This window comes from Cephus cinctus, unplaced genomic scaffold (assembly GCF_000341935.2).
Source record: "Cephus cinctus unplaced genomic scaffold, Ccin1 Ccin1_scaffold0717, whole genome shotgun sequence".
NCBI lineage: Eukaryota > Metazoa > Arthropoda > Insecta > Hymenoptera > Cephidae > Cephus > Cephus cinctus.
The window spans coordinates 316,734-339,030 of NW_014333336.1; the positions used below are offsets into that span (position 1 = coordinate 316,734).

At 45.5% G+C, this 22,297-nt stretch overlaps 2 protein-coding genes and 1 long non-coding RNA gene across 10 annotated transcripts in view; 2 read left to right on the forward strand and 1 right to left on the reverse strand.

Annotated features, from left to right (window-relative positions):
- Positions 1-6,883, forward strand: part of LOC107270304 (hemicentin-1) — an 87,768-nt gene extending 80,885 nt beyond the window's left edge. For 2 of the 3 annotated variants that reach the window (XM_015745194.2, XM_015745197.2), the window contains exons 2-7: positions 2,484-3,945; positions 4,029-5,251; positions 5,335-5,503; positions 5,979-6,166; positions 6,319-6,594; positions 6,691-6,883. In XM_015745194.2, the coding sequence (XP_015600680.1) occupies positions 2,484-3,945; positions 4,029-5,251; positions 5,335-5,503; positions 5,979-6,166; positions 6,319-6,594; positions 6,691-6,851 (3,479 nt within the window). In that variant the 3' untranslated portion in view covers positions 6,852-6,883. The remainder of the gene's footprint in view (positions 1-2,483; positions 3,946-4,028; positions 5,252-5,334; positions 5,504-5,978; positions 6,167-6,318; positions 6,595-6,690) is intronic. The other variant, XM_015745195.2, reaches the window with a different exon arrangement.
- A 5,116-nt stretch (positions 6,884-11,999) lies between these two features.
- LOC107270303 (formin-2) lies at positions 12,000-21,752 on the forward strand. 4 transcript variants are annotated; one of them, XM_015745193.2, is made up of 13 exons: positions 12,070-12,085; positions 12,289-12,630; positions 12,726-12,861; positions 13,387-13,840; positions 13,934-14,504; positions 15,059-15,265; positions 17,556-17,725; positions 17,784-19,203; positions 19,285-19,403; positions 19,482-19,766; positions 19,836-20,373; positions 20,495-20,748; positions 20,820-21,752. In XM_015745193.2, exons 4-13 carry the CDS (start codon positions 13,436-13,438, stop codon positions 20,967-20,969), a joined length of 4,119 nt encoding a protein of 1,372 aa, XP_015600679.1. In that variant the 5' UTR covers positions 12,070-12,085; positions 12,289-12,630; positions 12,726-12,861; positions 13,387-13,435; the 3' UTR covers positions 20,970-21,752. The 4 variants fall into 4 exon arrangements, 3 of the variants coding, with proteins under 3 accessions (XP_015600679.1, XP_015600678.1, XP_015600677.1); XR_001538291.2 differs by lacking the exon at positions 20,820-21,752 and having other exon boundaries at positions 12,000-12,085; positions 12,289-12,861; positions 19,836-20,222; positions 20,290-20,373; positions 20,495-20,510; XM_015745192.2 differs by having other exon boundaries at positions 12,289-12,861; positions 13,233-13,840.
- On the reverse strand, positions 16,517-21,945 carry LOC112494741. Of its 3 annotated transcripts, XR_003060497.1 has the most exons (4): positions 21,816-21,945; positions 17,353-17,449; positions 16,733-17,276; positions 16,517-16,627 (listed from the first exon to the last, which is right to left on the reverse strand). It is a non-coding gene; the product is annotated as an uncharacterized LOC112494741 (long non-coding RNA). The 3 variants fall into 3 exon arrangements; XR_003060496.1 differs by lacking the exon at positions 16,517-16,627 and having other exon boundaries at positions 16,659-17,276; XR_003060498.1 differs by lacking the exon at positions 16,517-16,627 and having other exon boundaries at positions 16,659-17,276; positions 17,353-17,416; positions 21,816-21,944.
- Positions 21,946-22,297: the final 352 nt, after the last annotated feature.

The window sequence follows — 22,297 nt, forward strand, 5'->3', positions numbered from 1 at the left end:
AAAAAAAAAAAAAAAAAAAAAAAAAAAAAAAAAATTATACATGAAAAATGCATCCGGTCGACGTGGGACCACGTCGCTTTAACATAAAATAAGTTTCTAAAGTCCTGAGGTGTGGTACCCATTTACTTAGTTACCTATCTACCTATCTCTACCTACAAACTACCCAGTTGGCTAAGCTGGCTGGATCACGACTAAAAGAACCCTGGGGAGCAACCCGTCCGAAGAACTCTATGGCGGCGCTGCCTTGCTAGTATTCCAGGGACGGTGGGCTGCCTGCCAGCTATGGAGTAAATGAAAGTGCTCCTGCGAGATACGTACTCATTTCTTTAAAAAACTTTTCCTACCTTTCTACAACGTGAATCTCATCTAGGGTTCCTTCCTCGAACGGCCGGCTTCCTTCGGCTTCCACTTTCAATGCCAGAGCAGATAGATAGTTCTTATCGATTGTCCTATACACCTGTACTCTCTCCATGGAAACGATAGCAATCGTAAATATATCGTGGATTGCTCGACATACTATCCTCCTGTTACTCGATTCTGTCTCTTGAATAAATCACTTTTTATATGGAATCACTTTTCTATTCATCAAAGAGAACATTGATTTGTTCAGATATTATTACCGTAATTTCATTTTGACTGGTTTGATGCAATCGATATCGAAATAGGTTACTTCGATATATATAAGACTTAACGAACATCGCCTACGTAGGAAAAGACATGATCCACTCTTGGGTCTACGCGGAGTCACTATAAAGGCAGAGTGCATAGCGGCGATAGCTCGGTACAATAAACCGCGTTATAAATAAGGAATGCCGTTACGGCTTAATCGATATACCCCTATTTAGCTCCGTTACGTGGAAAGTCGCGGAGGATGCCGATAAGCGTTAGATATTTAACGATTTTCTCTTGGCAGCCAAAGATACGAGAGCCAGATCGTCCGTGGGACGTTCCCGGTGCTTGGGATGCTGCGACAAAATTCTATCTGAATGCTGGCGGCACGAAGCCTCCCGTCGGACTTCGGGCGTTGCGACACGCGATACGCAAATAGCACGTGAGCAGCTTCCACGAGAGAAGCAAATAGAGAATGAATGAGCCAGGGAGCAGATAGGGAGTCTATAAAAGACGCAGGAAGAAATGGAAACATTCGCTCGTGGTTCGCCTATCGGGTGAAAGTCGTTGACCCGTTAACAAGCTGCAAGAACGTTTTGGGAAACAAGCCCAGAACAATTTACTTTCCACGGCGAATACCTACTTGCTAAATCAGACGAGCACTGGGTCTATCCTTAGACTATTCGCCTAAGTAGATAAATGGGCAGTACGTCGACCTGAGCTGGCGGCTCCTCGCCTCGTCCGGTCGGCCAGCCTTGGCAGCCGGCCGATCGGTGAGCAACGACCCCGCCTCGTCCCTCCTGCTCCGCCACCTCCCGTTCCTTCATCTTGGCCTCTTCCTCGTCTTCGCTCAGAGTCCTCGAGGAGTCCCTTCTTTCCGAGGAGCCCCCTCGCTGTCAGGGGCCAAGTCGCGGACCGGCGCGGACGTCGCTGGGATCCTAACCAGTCGATTGTCTCGCGGCCATTCGAGTCCGTGATTGCTGTTAAACTGCTTAGTGCGGACAAAGTCAGAGTGAGACAGGTAAGACGGGCGAGAGAGAGAGAGAGAGAGGGAGAATGAGTGGCGTAAGAAAAGAGTGGGTACCAAGGGAGAGGGAGAGAGAGAGAGAGGTGAACTTCCTCGAATACCAGAGAGACACGTACCGTTAGGTGACCCAACGTCTCGACCCACATAGATTGGGATACCCGAGACTCTGGAGGTTCGTTCGCGACGCTCCTCGTCGACGCCAACCTCGGCCACGACGCTGGCATCCTGTCCATTTGGATTCTCAATGGGGCCATACGATTCTCACGAGCAACGGGAATACGGTCTTTTAACATTCATTAGTCTCCACGCTCCACTCCCTGCTCGATCCTCGACTCGTTCGTATTCCACGAAATTCACCTTCGAAATTCTCTTTCGGCTTGACGTAAACGCTATTCTGCGTCTTGCGACGGTGAAACTTTTCAATGAAACGGATGACTATACTTCCTCGTGATGGTGAGTCAGGTAATGGGGGGCGGGGGGGGTGGTACCTAGGTACGGGTAACAGTTTGAAATATTCGTAACCTGAGATCACGGAGCTTAGATGATCCTTCCATAACTTGAGGCGAATGCGGCTACTCAGTTTTCTACTGTAGTAGCTATTCCAAGGCGAATGAGGTAATCTTAAGAAAATGTGACATTCTTCGTTTTACGTTCGATAAAGAGTAACGACTCGAGGCGGTAGAACGTCCCGACGGCCTCTGAGAGAATTCAGACCTTCTCGATTCTCGGAACGTGGATGAAGCGAGTATAGGGAAAATAGACACAGAGTCAATTAAAGAAAATTATCCACGTAGAGTTTCGCTGTCGATAATGAGTTTCACGTGAACTGATCCTCTTTGTCTTTCAGCCCTGACACAGGCGAGAATCACCGAGGAGACGCAAATGGACACGCACGAAGGCTCGACGGTCCACTTGCAATGCAGGTTTCCGCCGCCTGTAAACGTCACCAGCCTCTGGCTGATCCACACCAACAACAAGCACGAGAATGCTGCCGTCGACGAAGTATCTCTGTCGCCGGATTATTCGGTCTTCATGAACCTGAACGAGGGTCGATACGATCTTCAGATCAAGAACGTGTCCTACGAGAGGGACAACGGAAAGTTCGAGTGCAGAATCACGGGTCGCGGAACCGGAAAGAACCTGTACCGGGAGTACATAACCCTTACCGTGCTGAGGGCACCCGGACCTCCGAGCATCTCGCCGACCTCGGCACCCGCTACCGAAGGGCAGCGTCTTCAGCTTCAGTGCAACACCAACGGCGGAAGTCCCGAGCCTGACGTCAAGTGGTACAGGGGAACCAGCACGTCCCTGCTGCACGCTGGGAAGACCCTGGAAGTGATACCCTCGAAGGAGGATGACCGTGCGAACTTCAGATGCGTCGTCAGGAACCGGGCAATGCCAGAAGGTCAGACCCTTAACGCCACAGTTACCCTGGACGTCAATTACTTTCCCAGGGTGACTGTCGGCCCGGAGAACCCGCTGAAGGTCGAAGCCAACGGCACCGCCACCCTGATGTGCGACGTCGACTCGAAACCCATGGTGGGCTCAGTCCGATGGATGAGGGACGACAGCTTCATAGCCACAAACTTCAAGCACGTCATCCGTAAGGTGACTCTCCAGGATGCGGGCAGATACACGTGTCTGGCTGACAATGGCCTCGGGAGGACCGGAGACAATTCCCTGGTGCTGGACGTCCTGTATCCGCCGACAGTCGCCATCGAGGGCGGGGTCATCAGGGAAGCCGATTTCGAGAGCACCGTTATAGTCCACTGCAACGTCTCGGCCAACCCAATGCCGTCCGTTATCGAGTGGCTACGTGACGGCCGACCTGAATTCCGTCAATCTGGCAACATCCTGAGACTGGTCCGGGCGACAGCCGATCACGCTGGGAACTATACGTGTCGCGCTCTCAATACTATTCATCCGACCGGGGGAGAACGTCGGGAACACGTGGCGTCCGCTCGTGTTACCATCAGAATCCGACACGAACCTGGACCCGCACGTATCACTCCTGATTCCCCGGTGGCTGTCGAGGGATCCCGGGTTATCCTTACTTGCATGGCCAGTCCGGCTGGGTACCCCGCGCCCAGATACAAATGGTGGAAGGAAGGAGACGGCGGTACAGGCATATCCGGTGGCGAGATCTTGGGTCCGAAGTACGAGATTGACTCCGTGCATCTTGGCAGCGAAGGTACCTACAAGTGTCATGCCATGAACGAGATTGGCAATGGGGAACCAGCTTCGGTCAAGTTGACTGTACATCAGCCGCCCAAGATACTGACCAAGCTGCAACCTCACGTTACGAGAAAGTAAGTATTGTTGTGTTTTTATTTTTGGTGCGCGGTACAGGAGATACGGAGGGATCTTACCGGAAACGTTATTATGTTTTCAGGGTCGGGGAATCTTCCTTTGTCGTGTCCTGCGTCGCTCAGGGTAAACCGAAGCCAAACGTACGTTGGTTGAAGGACGACGAGGAACTGACGGCCGGCGCTAGTCTCTACGAAGTCAGTACAACGTCCACGGAAGGACATAGCAACGTTATCACTGTTAATTCGACTTTGAGCTTCATTGGTCACGGTCGCCCGAAAACTGACACTGTCGTCGCCAGCGATCGCGGAAAGTACAGCTGTGTCTTTGAGAACGAGGTGAAGAAAGTCGAGTCGACGATGATGCTGAAGGTCGAGCACCAGCCAATCGCTCTGCACGACCACGGGAAGGTGGCCTATAATCTTAAGGAAACGGCGGAAGTTGCCTGTAAAGTACAAGCCTGGCCGAAGCCCGAGTTCCAATGGAGTTTCGGAACCAATGCTGCGCCCCTGCAAGGATCATCCAGCGACGGGCATTACGAGATATCGACGAGCAGCGACAATTACGACGTGTACACCTCGGTGTTGAAAATGACGAACATCAGGGCCTCCGACTACGGCGTCTACAACTGCCGTGCGGCCAATGCGCAGGGTAGCATAACGACGACCATAAGACTTCAAGAGAAGGGCGCACCCGAGAGACCGACCAACATCACTCCCGTGGACGTGGGTCCGACTCACGTGGCTCTGCTTTGGCAATTGGGCTTCGACGGGGGACTGCCGATCACCAAGTACTTTGTTTCGTATCGACGAGTAGCCGGTGGCGACGAGGTCGTGGCTCCCGACTGCGCGCCTCCTAGAGGACCGGCTGGTCAGTGGCTCGAGTTGGACTGTCGTAGGTCAAATCCTTGCAACGTTACCAACCTCGAGCAACATCAGACGTATACCTTCAAAGTAAAGGTCTACAACACGAAGAATCACTCCGACTACTCGGACGAGGTAAGCGCCACCACGGCCGTCGCAAAGATTCCAACTCCTCTGAGAGTCAGCTACGACCCCGAGAGTAGCACATTGGCTATCAACGTGGGTGCGACCTGCCTGGCCTTGGTGGCCTTCATCGAGAGGTCGGACGAGGCTGACAATATATGGAAAGTCGTGGACGAGTGGCCTCTCGAAGTCCTTGGAAGTGCTCCTACTCAGAGGGAGGGTAGCCTGGACCTGGAGGGCTCCACTTCCGATCCTCGTCTGAGGGTCAAACTCTGCCTCAAGGTGGATCATTCGAAGTGTGGAGATTACGCCGATGCCGAGAGTGAGTTCATTTACTTTTATGCTTGTCAATCTTTCAAAGACAATCGTGAGAATTCTTAAGAACGCTTTGTCATTCCTTTTTAGTTGGACCGTCCTACATTGCCCATGCTGGTGCCTTGGCGACTCCGACTTTGATCGCGCTGGTCGTCAGTGGCGCCGTCTTTGTATTGTTCGCTGCGCTGTTGCTCTTGTTCTGCCGCTGTCGCAGGAAACACGCGGCCAAGGCCAAAGATTACGAGATGGATACGAACGCGTGAGTAAAATACGAAAGACGAATCCGTGTACACTCAATGGACGAGGCAGTTCGATTGAAGGCTTTTATCAATCTTACGAGTAGCATCAAATTCTAGAGATTCTGTTAAGTTATATCCCGCACCCTCCGAATACATAAGCAATAAATTCGTATGAGAAACTTCCGGATTTACGAGAGTTTTTCCGTACCGCCGATAATACAAGACAAGACCGGATAAGAGAAACGAACGAGAAGCCCCGAGCGAATGGAGTATTTACAGTATTTACGGCGAAGTTATACCAGCTGCAATCTCGTTAGCTAGTTGGAGCTAACTTCTTTTTCCTTCTCAAATAACTTATTTAAGCTTTTCCTTATAAGCCCTTGCCTCTCTGTTTAGATTTAAAGAAAATTAGCTCCGTCTTTGTGCTCGGACTTTTTAAATCTTTTATTTTGCCACAATTTCGCTAAACATTTTCTGATCTTTCAATTCCAACAGAGTGCGCCCGAGTCTCGTTACCGGAAATGGCCAACAGACGCAAGCACCTCCGCCCTATTACGCTGAAAATAAAGCGCTTGAACATAGTTTGGACCATGCACTTGCTCTTGAGGAGTCAAAGACTCCCGCGTACGCGCAGCCTGGTTATGGCTACCACCAGCCGAATCATAACATCAATGGTGAGAATGGTAAATATACGTTTGTACTAACAAGAGCCAAGAAAAGTCCCTCTGGAAACTAACCGCAGTTCATTTTTCCAATCCTGATGTTTCCGAACTAAACAAATCTCTGTAATGGCGCTATAGGAGCCAGATTCATTCTTGTAATTATTTTGAATCAGGCGTCAACATGGGCTACATGGATAACAGCTATTCGAATTCGAATAACGGAGGATCTGTCAACTCTCAAGATTCTATTTGGCAAATGAAAACGGCCGCTGCGAATGGCGTTAATCAACCTTACGACATGGGCGGTTACGGTACCACGGAATCTGATTATCCTGCGCATCCTCACTATCTTCCTCAGCGCGAAGATTATCGCGAGAGTCATAATTTGAGTCGTCAGCAATTCTGCTCGGAGCCTTTCGCCGCTGTTGTTAAATCGCAAAAACACGTTGGTGAGTAAAGGCGCGCGGAATGAAGTCAATGGAATTTCATTAGTATCGGATTTCAGTGATTCACTCATGGAAATGTCTTTATGGTACTTTTATCAGATTCGCCATACGACGTCTCGGGGCTCCCCTACCAGGAAGGCTACGACGAGGACACGAAGCCACCGCAACAAGTGAGTCTCTCGTATGACGAAAGCCTCGAATCCGGATATTCCACCCCCAACAGCCGTGGCCGTAGGATCATCAGAGAAATAATCGTCTGAGATCAGCCCACCGGCGCGCGAGCCGGAAAAACGCGAACCACCTGGTTATAGCAGCAGGCCCCTCATCACATGGAGATCGTAATTGAGAATCCTGGCGAAGGTAACGCGAGGATGATTCATCAGCGTCCGTACCACGTACCTTACGTTACCGGGGGCTCGCCAGTTCCTGAATACTACGGAGGTCTCAAGACGCCGTCTCCGCAACGGGACTTCCTGGCTAGTTCCGAGCACGAAGGCCCGACTTCGGTACGTCGTGTCGATAGGTCAGGATTACTGGAGATCGCTGAAGCTGAGCCAAGGTCCACGCAGAGGCTTCTCACTGGTGCCGAGAAAGTTCTCAACGTCGGCACCCTCAGACGAGCCGATCGTTCGGGATTCCTCGAAGCCGTACCGGAAGTGCCTGATCAAAATTTCCAAACATCCGGCGAACCGAGTAACATTCCTGATAATCAGGGTAGACCAATCAGAGAGAGACATCTGACTGGAGCCGAGATGGATGAAGAGAATCGTTATCCGCTCAGCCTAAGCCCCAGATCACGTCCCACCTCCAGGTCTCCCATTTCGGATCGAGATTGTTCGGAAGGAAGATCATCCGGCGAGACGCACGATTCTCTGGAAGATAGAAAGAGTCATCCGTTTGATACGAAGAGAAGGATAACGGGTAGTTCTCAAGTTTTTGCTTCTGGTGTCTCCAGTAACCTTGAACCTTCATCGACGACAACGACCACGGCGCCGGGTCACCTATGTCTGCAGGAGCGAAGAGCAGCAGGTTTCAGTCCTATATCAACGAGAATAACTCCATTGGTGGTAAACAGTCTAGATATCGATCAGTCCAAGTCCAGAGGACAATTTGCTCCTATCGATCCTGGATCGAATCGCAAGCGTCAATCCTGCATGGAATTCCTTAAAGATTCTCCGTACTTCTCAACAGACGGGAACAGTACTCTTCCCCGCGATACTCGCGAGACTTTCGAGAGACTTCACTCCCGATCCCGTCTCACGTCGCCGTTAACGGTGACCTCGACGACGTCTTCGGGCAATTCCTCAACGGATCCCTTGAACCCGACGGAACTGGGCTCCTGCCGGGAAAAAAGTTCCGAACTCCTTGGCAGGCTCAGTCCCAGGTTACGTGCCGACAGACAATCGCCGATGACGCTGTCGATACCGGATGTGATAGAGGCCCATGGCTCATCGGCGATTGCCAGGGCGGATCGGAAGAGAGAAGTTCCGGACGGTGAAAGGGCAGAAGCGGAGGGTTGCGAACACACGGCTATTGAAAGTCTCGAGGAAACCAGGGTGTCCTACAAAGCGCCGAATAAGCTTATACACAACGACAACATACAGACACTGCGCGTAATTATTCTGTCGGAACAGTTATGAGGCACAGTAAGGAGTACTGGTCTTGCACGATGCGGAGAATCTAGCGAAGGAAAATGTTCATGGATCTTTTTTTGAAAATGCGCTCGATACTCGACGCACCACTAGTAACATCCAAAAAATGGAAAATTACAAGAGTTTATTTGTCCAATGCGTTATGGGCAGGACTCGCGAAATAGGACGCTTATTGTGAGAAAGGCTGAAAGACAGCCACATGAGGCCATACTTTAAAAGGGAAAGAGACGTGGGGCGTCCCTCTGAGAAGAGTGATGCTGCGAGTGACGAGATTATATCCCGAATGACGTGAGCGGCAAAGTCGATACTTCGTGTATTTTCTACATTCTTTTTATCCATTATAAGGTGATTTTTAAAATCTCAGAAGCGACGTCGGTTGCCCGAGTGGATTTATCCATTTATTCCTTTTAACATTCGATCCTCTTATTTCTCCGATATTTTTCATTTTCTTTCATCGCGAATCGTTTCTCGTTACCCTCGTTACTTGCAGTTCCAACGCGAGGCACAAAGGACGGCTCTAACCTAAAAACTTAACGAACGAGTATTCGATAATACATCATTGTAATGGTAAAAACAAATTGGCTCTTACCGCGATTAACGTTCGGAGTCGAACACGCGAGTTGAAAAATTTCACGAAAACTTTTATCTCGTACATTACCACCACGTTGAATCGATAATTTGAACTTAAAATATTTTTTCGTAACGCACTCGAGCGACGATGTACACAGAACCTGATGTTCGACGTAACTTTTCCTTTTGAAAATATTTATACGCTTCGCGACGCCGTAGAAGACCAAAGATACGGAGTGGGTCGTGGGTAAAAAATGTGACGCGTCTTATTTGTGACAGGGAGAACGTTCTGTCCTTCTCCCAATCACGAATAAGAGAAGTGCGTGTGTCGCGCGTGGAGCTGGAAGTCAGTAATAAAAACGAGAAAGCGAAAAATGTTGAGAAGAGGAGAAAATTAGAATGGAAAGGTATAAAGGAAAGAAAGTTTGGTACAAAAATAATAAGATTTCGCGCTTTCCCTCCTCAACCGACGTCTTGGCTTATTGCGGTTTCGATGTATTTTATACTTTTATATCGTGGGCGATGCTGTGACTTAGCGACGAATGATTGTGATCCCGCGTAGTGTGATCTGATGTTATATTTATCGATGTGACGTGATCAATTACTCTAAGTAAAAAAAAAAAAAATAACGTTCATAGGCATATAGACGTATTTCTCTGACTAAAGCAGATCTCGGGTTAAAAATTCGCGTGCCGAGTATGTGACGTACTTACGATTAATTGGAGGAGGAAACGCGAGACAAAGATAAAGCGAAAGAGAAGCTCTCGTCTCGGGCTGGTAAATGCATTTTTCTTTTGTACGAGCCTCTCCAAGTATTTAGTGTAAATATAATGTAACTAAGGAGTAAGGTACTTAATAAGTAAAACTCAATGTGTTCTCATATTACGTAATCTAGAATTGCGACCCTTTCGGATTCCTTCCGCCTCCTAGTCGCGCGATGAGCGAAGCGAGTAGGAAGCCGCCAGGATCGGGACTTACGGAAAGCAAAAGAGGAACGAAAGGAGGAAAGACGGAGAAAGGGCTTTAGGGAACGATTATGAAAAATGCGAGCCATACGAAGACTCTACGTACTCGGCCCGAAAGGGCAAAGTGGGCGCGTTGACCCACGTGCGTGTTTTCGTTACTTACGAGGAGAACCGATCGACTCTGTCGGAAGTTTTTATTTTTCTAACCGATCTGCGGCGTAGAAGCGTGTGCATTGCGCAATACTAGAAATATCCACCTAATGTTCATAATTCCCAATCCCTTTTAAAAATCCAATCATTTTTTTAATCCCTTTCGTTACGCGATAGGAGCGAGCGGGAACGGGATATATATATATATATTTTTTTTAAATATTTTTTTTCCTCCCTTTTATTTTCGTACGTGCGATCGTACTTGTGATCTCATTTGCCCGTAGAGCACATTTTTCGTGGGAAGTCATCGTTTTCTTATCCGAACGAACTTCGATGTTAGTTCCAATGAATTTTTTTATAAAATTAAAACTTAATTCACGCACATGCATTTTTGTGATGAGTGGGAGATACGGAGAGTCAGAGAAAATCGAGCGAATGTGGGAGAATGTTAAATAGAGATCTATATATAAATATATATGTATACAAGTAACTTTCCTTGACAGAAGATTGTACATGGGAATTCTGTACAATTGACAGACGCGTCACGCCGACGCTCGGCGTCTCTCCGAACGTCGATAGACACGATCGAAGTGTCGTTAAGTCGTGCGATTCTCGTAAACGGTGTTCACTTTCTGCCCGAACACCTGCGACCAATTAGTTAGGCGCGAAATTTCTCTGGAGTATCTGGCCGAACTCGACTGAGAGAGAGAGAGAGAGAGAGAGAGAGAGAGAGAGAGAGAGAGAGAGAGAGAAAAGAGAAACGAATTATTTTTGCATGACGCAACGTAAACAGGAGACGATTATGTGCGCGAAGGTGACGTGTGTATGATAGACAACATAACGGGTGACTAATTTTTAACGAGCGTCGGCTATCGCGGTTTCCCCATAGGCGAGAGAAGGAGTATCATAGAAGAATTAGAAGCATCGTATATCCATTATTCCAAAGTTTCCAGGTATCCCGTGTCGGTACTTAACCCACTTCATTAGAAAGAAAAATCATCATTCGAGCCAATAAGGCCAAATCTGCTATCATCCTTGCACAATCCTACAGCATCCGGCACCGCCAATTACCTTTGTATAAAAGCGCAGAGAATAATGTACATAGGGAAGACGAGAGAAGTTAACGTTAAGCGCGCTAAGTCTCGTATAAATATTTAATTACAACGTAATTAAAAGCGAAGAAATAAATTTTAGAATGTTACACACCACAATATTGTCCCACCCCTTTTATCCCTTATCACAGCTAACATTCTTTAAGATACGAAACACTTATTAGATAGCGAACACGTTGAACAGTGGTTAAGCCATTTTGACTTTTGACTTCGTCAAGATTTCTCGTGTAATAATTCGAACGACGCGAACAGAGCCGTTTATATTATCGATTATATTTTGTATATATACATACGTCAAATTATATATTAATTATTATTGGCCCCATCCCACCCTCTGTCCCGCTATTATTCATTATTATTCATTATTAATTATGTATTACGACATTATTATGAATTATTATTTGTACAAATTTTATGTTGCAATATAAATAAATGATAAAGTGACAGTTTCCGCGAGGAAGAATGCATTTTATTCTATTTACGCTTTTTCTTTTTAACTTCTTCGTCTCGACAATCGTCTCTGGACATTTCTCAGTCTCAGGCTTCTCTCGTATTACGAGAATAGAAGAGAGCGAGAGACCGAGTGTAACTAAACGAGAGCTGGTACGGTTCGCACTCGCCGGATGTCACGGACAATGGCTTTGCTGTTCCCACAGATCCACAGTAGCATCGCGCCTAATTATCCGAGTTACGGCTCTGCGGTTCCGTTGCGAATTCCCACTAATGTTGCTTTGTATGTCATTTTTTATACCACTTCTATTTACAGCACGTATAAATGCCTGCACTGAAAATTATCCTGATAACACGACTTTTTAGCCCTCCAGGGTCACTGCGCTATCGACGGTAACTTTTATTTGCTCGAGTCTAATTATCCTTGGAGATATCGGTTCGTCGCGAACGTCGAGCTTCGCGACGCCTCGAGGCGCCATCGGTCGTCCGCTCGTGGAAATTCAAGACGAGAATAACCCACGGACGATAACTAACCTTTAAACTCTGCACTCAATAAAATATCCCTAGACTCAGTAGTCGATTGTTCCTTCCTAGAGTAAGTATACCTAAACTGATTTAAATATTGATATTTCACATGCAATCATAAAACGATTTACTTATTGCTACTAATAATATGCATTCTTCGTATTTTATAAAGAGCTCAGCTAATAGTACTTCTTATGGTTGTATTATTGTTGAAGCTATTTAACACAGGCAGAAAATTTGGAAAATTATGACCGTTATCCCTTGTAATTGCAGACACAACAATTCTTCACGCTTGCGCTGCTATCAAACGAACCAGAGGTATCGAGAAACTTTGCGTCCCGACGCCAGTATCTAGGCGTCCCCGATACCAATAGAATTCCCAGTACATAACCCTAAATAGCACTTTTACTGTGGCAGTTGGATTATCGTTGAATATTAAAAATTGTGTCATTGCTGTTTAACACCGGCAAAGTAGGACATGCGTGACCCAGTGTACTCGACGTAAAACTAGTGTTACATCGTGTTTGGATATACGACACTGCCAGGCTCAGGTGCTACGAGGATTTTAGTATGTAAATATTCATGATTTATTATCCAGCTGACCAGTTGCAAACGGTACGTGGATTTAAATGGGGCAAAGCTTTGTCACGACGTGGGGAAAACATTATAGTTTCTATTGGTTCCTGACCGTTCCTGATCGTCCCGTTTAGGTCAACGCACCTTCGACCGACCGCTGCGGCTGCTCGCCGGCAAACGCATCGTAGCGAGAAAATATGTTTGCAGGGCCGCAGGAAAGACATTGGGGCGACAGAAGTTCTTACGATTACGACGGATCTCATCGACGTGGTAAGTGTGGCAATTTCTTTCATCCCTTCTTCCCTTTTATTGTCTTAACTTTACTGGGGAAAAGGTAAACGTAGAAAATTTAATGATGGGTTTCTTTTGAAATTCAAAAGCCTTATTTTCTTACCTGCAGAGTGAAAAGTGACCTGATCACTCTGACTATGGAAAATTCCCGACCCTTTCGAGCTAATCCACATGTACCGTGGCGGCCGAGTTAATCCACGTCATAGACCAGCCCACATAGATTTTTATAACATTGGGGTGGATTTCCGTACCATGTAAAATTAAATCCACTTAATTGCTGAAACTTTATGCGAAGCCCCGAGTATGTTCAACTCCATGATAATTCAAATGAATGTCCTGTTTGTTTATAGATTTACGTGAAAACGTCGAGTATTTCTAACAAGTGTCAGACGTCGGTATGCAATTCGTTTAAAGCAACCAGAAACAGTTATTCGTGGACAAGGATTTAAAATGCAATTATATGACGAGACTAAGAATGCAGGTATCGTTAAGCCGCACTTATAGCTTTGCAGATCTCGACAAATGATACGTCGTCCCGTGATCGCCGGTTGAGATGGAACGAACGTCAGGCGTCTCGACGCCCGGTATTCCCGTCTATCGACCGGCAATGGAACTCGAGGACGAGGAAGGCGCAGCCGCGAATCCGGCGCGGCCCGCGAGACAGAAGCTGCGCGACATCGCCCGCTTCTGTATCAACTCTCTGAGAGCTTTCTACGCTGGGGATGCTGCGAACGACCCTGTGATTCTGTCAGACCCCATTATGGGGAATCGGCAGAGCGATGCGAAGAAAAGAGCCCGAAAAGGAAAAAGTGGAAGTTCAACCGAAGTCGAGGAGAAAAGCTCGACCTCGAAACACTCAAAAAGTTTGGACAGTCTGCTGGATGAACCTGTTGGAGTCTCCTTCGAGAAGGTCCAGACACCTGGGAAAAGACCGGCGCCCAAACCACCTACTATCAAGGTTAGTTCGCCCCTTGGTATGTAGCAGTACAGCATGGTGAGATAAAATAAAAAAGATAAAATCTAAGAACAGGCTGCTGTTGTGTCTCGCTAGGTCCCGCTAGAAAAACAAGAAGAGTCCCAGATTCAGATACTCGAATATACCGAGAGGGACGAGAAACCAATCGTGCCAGAAGAATCGGCGGTGCTATCCGATCCTGGACCCCCACCGGCGGCTGATTGTGAGACCCAGCATGACTCCGAGTCCGCGCCTGGGCCTGTGGCTGTACCGATGCCGGCGACGGTGACGGTGGATGTGCCGAGAGGGCCGGCAGGCCCGCCGAAGCAACAGGGGGGACCTCCGATATCCATGGGGTCCCCAGAGGCCCCACCACTCAGTGTTTTGTCAGTCCCAACCAGCGGGCCTTCTCTCCTCGTCACGGACTCGTGGCATCGAGCGAACAAGCCCCTGATTACCCCAGAACTTTCGACTCCGGCCAGCCAAGAGTCATCAAGCGACAGTGTATTCACCGAACCCGAAGGCATGGTCACCGAAAACGAGAGACAGCCCTTGGAAAAGGCCCTGACCGCCCTCTCCCTGGAGCCCAGGGACGACAATAGGAAAGCCCAGTTTACAGTTTCAAGACATAAGAAAATCGAATTACCCTGTGCTTCGTCGAGACTCTGTAAGTAAACTTCTACTTTGTGTCCAATTTCACTTTAAGTTTTAGTTACGTCTAGTTGGTAACCATATTCACGTTATAGATTGCAACGAACTACAATATCGCAATGATTGGCGAATAACTTCGCCTTGTACACACATATATATATATATTTCTCTTATTTGCTATATACGCGATTTTCTCGTTACACGACTTTCAGTCTTTATTCTCGATATCGACCTTTGACCCCCGTGCGCGTGTTTAATCTCGTGTTTGTCAATAATGTGTCTCAGCAACAACGCGACAGTCTCGAACAGAAGCTACCGACTATAGTGTACTGTACTTTAGTGTTCCGGATTGTATCGTTAGAATTAAGTCTGCATTGAATTAGCAGTAGGATGTACTAGGTTTCAGTATCATTCAGTGACTGAAAACGTCACTGTCATTTTAACGTTTTCCTCGTCTCTCAGTTCGGTTATCTGGCAAACAGTGAATAGTGAAATATCAAAATTCGTAGAAAATGGTCTGGTACCCGCACAGAAGAAGGCCGTCGGTTTCAAGTAACGCACATATTTCAGCTGTGGTGCAGGCGTCCCCTGGAGGACTGACGCCGGAAGCGCACGCACGAAGACACAGTGCCAATGAATCATCCCCTGGTGACAGTGCTGTACTCAGAAGGGTAGCAAGTTTCACTTTGGACAGATCAACCCTCGACAGCCGGAACAATTCCCGATCGAAGTTAATTCCGCAGAAACTGGACTTTCGACTATACGAAAGATTCGAAGGTAAGTTTTTTAAATTTTTTACATTTTCCGCGCTTATATTTTCAAAAAAAAAAAGAAACGTCAATGTTACTCAGCCTGAAATGACACAAGAATATAATTATGTGAATGACATGTAGTATTATCAGAGGGAGTCCCTTATCTAAATCAGTATCGTTTGCCAATAAATGTTCATAATCATTAACCGCTGTTTTTTCACCAGCGACGCAAGATAATCCCCAAATTGACTGTTTGCCTTTAAATGACAAGAAGAGGGACTCATCTACTCGCTCGAAAGTCGGCTGATAATGCTGATATGGAGTAACAAGTAAAAAATAGCAAGTGTCTCGATAAGCCCAAGATAAAGCCACGGATGAGGAGAAACGCCAAAGTCTTTTACCGTTAGTGTAGAAATAAACGGAGGTGCCGTAGGAACGCTATCGTTTTTTAACAGTTTCTTTTCGTTCCTCGTTAGCCAAACTGTCTTCGATTCCAATTGGAATTCCGTGCCCAATAATAAGCGCCAAGATGGGATTGCTCCAAGGATACCGTAATCTTTAATAGTTATGAAGCGAACGTTCTTAGAATGAAGAGGAGCAGGGAGAATAATGAGTACCGACACTTTAGCAATCGATTCGATATTAAATATACTCGCGGCTATATATTACATAGCGTGTTCAAGCTGTAAACAGGGAATTATGCAACGATCAAGTTCTAGAGTCATAAGAAAATAATTTCTGAAATCTTAAAGACGCTTTATGAAATATTGTATACCTGTTGCTTTTTATGCACATCTAACGTCTACGGAAATAAATGTTTATGTGATGCTTACGTCAGAGATAATGGGACGAATCGATTAATGATAAATTGAATTGATCACCGGCCTTGGATATTGCGTGGTTACCTGAGTAGCGCAATATTATTTCGAGTGGATGAAACTTTTGTAACAAGTCGCGCCATGTGCTCGGTATCAGTTGAACGTAGTGGCGGAGCGATTAGGAGATATTAGAATATTGGGAGTGTCAGTGTGCAAAGTGATCTCGCGAAGGCATGTGCGTAACGCCAGTAGAGAATTCATTAGTAGTAACGTCATTGATGAAAAATCCCGTGTGTCGTGCTCATAAGAAATCAGTATTATTCTACTCGTGCATTTTCGAGCAGTGGGACGATGAATTTGTGTACCTCGAAAAGAAGGTCCAGGACGGTGATGAGGATAGTGGCAAACGGAGGAAGATTATACCATTGGTCTTGTACCAAGGTTCCAAATCATTCGCACCGCGTGCCAAGAGGTTGAGACTGTACAGGAGAGTCGAGGATTACGGATGCAGACACATCACGTATCTGCTGACGACAATTTCCATCAATAGGGATTTAGTAGAGACGTACCTGAGGAAACAAAAATGTGGTAAAGAACTGAAATCGCACAAAATAGTATGTAACAAATAATAATTGGAACATAGGCGGAACTCATGTTTTTATTTTAAAACTTACCAATGGGTAAAATTTATTTACACGTGTGTGAATGAGAACTTGGTATCACTGACATTAACATAAAGCAGATCTTGCCAGTCACGTGTTTCATACGCACGTCCCACTCGCTTGACATTCGTTCTGCAGCAGCTTAGCTGCGAAAAGTAATACGTTGGGCGTTGGGCTTCGGCAGGCAGTTTAAAGCGGAAATTCAGTTAGGACAGGAAGTGCGAAGTCACGGAAGCAGGTGGTCACGGTTAGGTAGTCCCGAGGGACGAGTGTCCTAAAGTCATATATTCATTTAAAGTCCGTTGTCAAAGACGAGGGCGAGCCGGTCTGGGTGCGGTTTCTTTGCCCAGTGCGAGTACTTGACGAAACCGTCTGTCAAACGACGTGAAATCTTGCTCCGGGTTAGATCTTCTTCTGGAAGTGGCCCGAGCTGAATTTTTAAGGGTATCTGGCAAACAGCACTGCACAGGAACTTTTCGTAGGCTTTTCTTGCGATACTTTCGAAATCGATGGTAGGATAATCCGTAGGCGGGCAAAACCTTCGTGAATATCAAATCTGAAAGTGAAAGAGCAATGTTAGGATTATGTTAGCAGTTTAGTCATTGGTGAGTCCACCATTCGTTTTATTTTACCTGACGGAGTTATTGTTCCATAGAATTTCATTGAGTAAGATCACTCATGTTTTGGACAGTCTACCTGGAAGACGTTCGGTCGTAAATTGATCAAAAGCTGTGAATTTGAAAGTTCTCTTTCGTTATTGATTCATACAACAAAGGTTTTGGACTTTTATGTTCATTTTAGATTCTTTGGGTAACCCGTTTGTTTTTAATTTCAGGTCAGCGCCTGATCAACTGGTTGACCTCAGGAATGCCTGAACATCTCAAATCACAGTTGACGGAGCCAGAACTGAGAAAGCTGTGTTCTACGTTCTGCGGGCACTTAGTTAACGCCGGTGCCCTTCGACCTTTGCAGGACAAAGGAGTCGCAAAGGACACAGTCTTCACGGTAAGGACCAGGTCGTTTCTAAGAGTGGATGGGTACTAATGGGTTCCATCGACTTCAGCCGGATCAGATGTATTACTGGACCCACCATGAGGCACCAGCGCCAATTCCAAGTAGTCCTGGGAAGCTCACCCTGGAATCTTGGGCACCGGAAAACTTACGGCGACTCGAGGACGAACTGAGTTCACTGAGAGCTGAGGTAGAGCGTTTGCGAAAATTGGTGAAGGAATCGCAGGACGATGCCAAAGGTCAATCGACGCAAACGTCACCAACCGATTTGTCACCGATCAATGCAAGAAACGCAAGTTCGCCGATGAAACGAAATGGAGACGCAGCTTCCAGAGAGAGTGGCAGGTTCACTGAGAGTTCTTTAGAAATTTCTCCGATACCTTCGGAGAAGATCTGCTCGTTTAGATCAGAAGATTCTCGGTTCGATGCTGCGATGCCATCCAGTTTATCACCAATATCTGAAATTGAGAAGTTGGCTGAAGAAACGAACGAAGTCCAGTACCTTAATAATCGAGAAAAGGTCAATTCTGCGGCAACGTCAGATCCGATTAATGACCTTGAGAATCCTCTGGAGAACGCTGATGATAGTATTATGGAGTTAACGGGAAAAATGAAAAGACTGAATATCGATAAAGGAGCGAAACCTAATATCGAAAAAGAAAAAGATGAGGAATCTGGTCAAATTAATAAACAAAACCTCACTACACAGATTACTGAAAATTGGAGTCGTAAGTTGAATCTTATCGAAACTGTCAATGATTTGGTTACAACTCCTGAATCTTCGAAGAAAATTAATACGCAGACGCTGAATTTCGGGACATCGAGGGAAACGAGGGATTCTACAAAAATGGAATCCAAAACGGTACAGATTCAAAAAGTTAATACGGATTCATCTTTCGCATCGCCTCCTCCACCACCACCGTCAATGCCTGACGCAGAAGGACTAACGCTGTTTTCTGTATCTTCTCAAACTGGTCTACCAACTTCTACGTCGATCCCAGAGATTAAATTGATACCATTGACATCTACACAACGATTGGCAGAACCAGCTCTGTCACCCACGATGCCAGAATTTATAAGATCACCACCACCACCACCACCACCATCACCGCCGCCGCCGCCGCCTCCGATGCCTGAAATGACAGGACCACCACCACCTCCAATGCCTGGAATCGCGGGACCACCTCCGCCACCTCCAATGCCTGGAATGTCGGGACCACCTCCGCCACCTCCAATGCCTGGTATGGCGGGACCACCTGCGCCACCTCCAATGCCTGGAATGTCGGGACCACCTCCGCCACCTCCAATGCCTGGAATGGCGGGACCACCACCTCCACCGCTGCCGGGAATGGGAGGTTTAGCACCACCTGGATTACCCGGATCCGCTATGCCTCCACCACCTCCACCAATGGGTGGACCATCACCTTTTCCATCACCACCGGTCGGAGGCTGGAATCCTCCTAGCAGAGCTGGTAAGTATCCATCGCCAAAATCATAAAAACAAAAAATTTATAGTCAAATTAGAATAATCTAAAATAATGACTGCCGAATAGTGATGAGGAAACAACCGTTAAATCCTGAGATTCCTATGAAGCCACTCTATTGGACTAGGTTACTGGTACCAGCAAATACACCTCTGGTTGCTATTGAAACACCTGACTCTCCTCCTCAGGTGAGAAATGACATATTCTACAGTCGTAAAACGTAATATCTCATGAATAAAATTTCATAATGAACAAAATAATTGAAGGTTCCGCTCTGGGCAGAATTAGAAGAAGAGAAGAATCTCGACATGAAAGAATTCTCAGACCTGTTTTCTCGTCAAGTGACGGAAAGAAAGCCAACGAAGAAAAAAGAAAACGTGGACAAACTCTCAAAGATTCAACCTGCAAAAATACTGGACTCAAAGCGATCAAAAATGGTTGGTATTCTCGAGAAGAGTTTGCACGTGGATTTCTGTGAAGTTGAAAACGCTGTATACAATTTGGATACAACCATAGTCAGCCTGGAAGCATTACAGCAAATTTATGAAGTCGTAAGTGATGATTATTTTTTTAACATAAAATTTCATTTGCAACTAGAAACTAATTGATCAATATTACAGAGACCAACGGCAAAGGAATTGGAAGATATTACTGCGCACGAAGAGGCGCAACCGGAAGTTCCATTAGACAGACCAGAATTATTTTTGAAACGTCTCTCGAAAATAAAACACTTCACCGAAAGAATATCCTGTCTGATGTTCCAATCGGAATTCCAAGATGCCGTCTCGACAGTTTCCTCAAAATTGACGAATCTTCGTTCGACCTGCGACTATCTGAGAAGCTCAAATTCCTTGAAAAAAGTAATGGCTCTTATTTTAACCCTGGGAAATTACATGAACGGCGGAAATCGGATGCGAGGCCAGGCTGACGGCTTCGGCCTGGAGATTCTCAGCAAATTGAAAGACGTTAAGTCGAAAATACCTGGAGTGACGTTGTTGCACTATGTGGTAAGGGTTCAATTAGCGCAGAAAACGGACTACAATTTTGATGAACCGTTACCGTTACCGGTTCCAGAGCCAGCCGATGTAGAGGCGGCTTCTACTATCAATTTTGAGGACATTAAGAAGGAGCTCGATAAGCTCGAAAAGGAATTGGACGGTAAGTCAACAATTATTACTGTCAAATGTTTACGACTTCAATTTTGAAAAGTCAAAGGGACTGGAACCATTTTTATTTAAACACAAAAATCCTCCACTAAGGACAAGCCTTTAATTTATAGCGTGCAAAGTCAAAAGTAAAATGGTCATCGAAGCAAGTCCTGAGACCGCAGGTCCTTTTAAGGAAAAAATGGACTCCTTCCTAAACAGAGCAGTGGTCGAACTTGCTAATGAGAAGGAAGCCTTGCAGGAAGCAAAGATAAAATTTAAAGCTGTAATGCAATTTTATCAGTATGTTCCTAAAGGAGCGACTCTTGACACAGCTGATCCGAATGATTTTTTTGTTCTATGGCTGGGATTTTGTCAGGATTTCAAAGTAAGTCACAATAATTCTAATTAAACAAGGAGTGAATGACAAGTTGATATAATCATTTGCATATATTTCAGGATATATGGAAAAAGGAGCAGCAACGAATACGGAAGGAGAAAATGAAGGAAGTGCAAAGAAAATACGAAGGAAAGCGTCAAGTGAAATCAATGAAGATGAGCGACACTGGACTTAAGGCACGTTTACAAAAATTAGCAGGCAGAAGGTAGCTTGCTAGAGAGCTTAGAGTAGTGTGAGCACAAATAGGAAATAATTACAAATCATACTGAATTTTAATTTGTTAAATGTCGTGCTCATTGCCAGTATCAAAAGGAGGAAGTCGGTGCGAGAAGGAGTTCAACCGATTGTATATTACCGTCAACTATTTTGTCTTAGTTTCAAATACGATTGATCTCAATTAAATTTCTAATCGTGTCCATTTGTTTCAAATTTATGTGTCAAAAGACATTTTATACTTTATCATGACATGGCTGGTAGCTTATTATTCAAATTCTCTTAATTTCTTGATTTTCTTTGTATTTATTTACTTAATTTATTCCTCAGCATCTTTATATTCTTCATAAATTGGGTCTCATACATATATGTGTTTGTATATTATAATAACCATCTCTTTCTAGTATATATCATATATGTATGAGATATTCCTTCGGCTGGGGTTGAACTGTTCCTTCTTCCACCAAACATTCTCTATGCCTAAGATGTCATTATAAAATGTTTATAATGTTCTCAGAGAATCATTTACATTATGCTGCTACTCAATTGTTATTTCTACATTACACGTACAAATTGTAATTACATATTTATTGAATGAGAAACAAATATTTATTAAAGAGGATTTATACGAAGCTTCTCAGGTATCATGAATATACATGAACTTGAATGTAAACATCTAACACTAACGATTAAGTGACAAAAATATTCAAATTTAATAGACATTATGTCTGACAACCAATGAGCCTAGTAAAATATAATTTAAGAATTGGATAAGATAACAAGCGTATAAAACTTGAATGGGACAAGTTTGTAAAATACCAACAAAATCACAATTTGTTTACCTGCAGTGCATCAACAGAAGAAATCTTTTTTTTCCTCTGCATCTCAGAATAATCAATTTTTCAACCTCTCACATTTGCATGCTTGACAACCGGTTGACATATGCTACAGAGACGAATAGGAAAGATTGCCAATGAGCCGATTTTCATCAGACTTGAGTAGGGAGATGCACAACGTAACGGATTTAGGTGATACCAAAATTATGATGTTAAATCGTAGCGACGAGTTTGGAAGTAGGATTTTGCGATCATTGCCTCCGTCGACAATGCGAATCCCAACGTAGCCGAGCTAAACGTGAATAGGAACGTGTAGCTTGGTGGGCAGAGGTTCTCTGCTACTCACCGCTGGTTCCCAAAACAATCCTTAGAACGAGACCGTGAACTATAGAACTTCTCAACAACTATTGAAAAAGCCTACTGTTGAAACATTTTTAAGACATTTTTAAGCAAGTCCGGTGCCAACTTGACACCCGTGTAGCACCTCA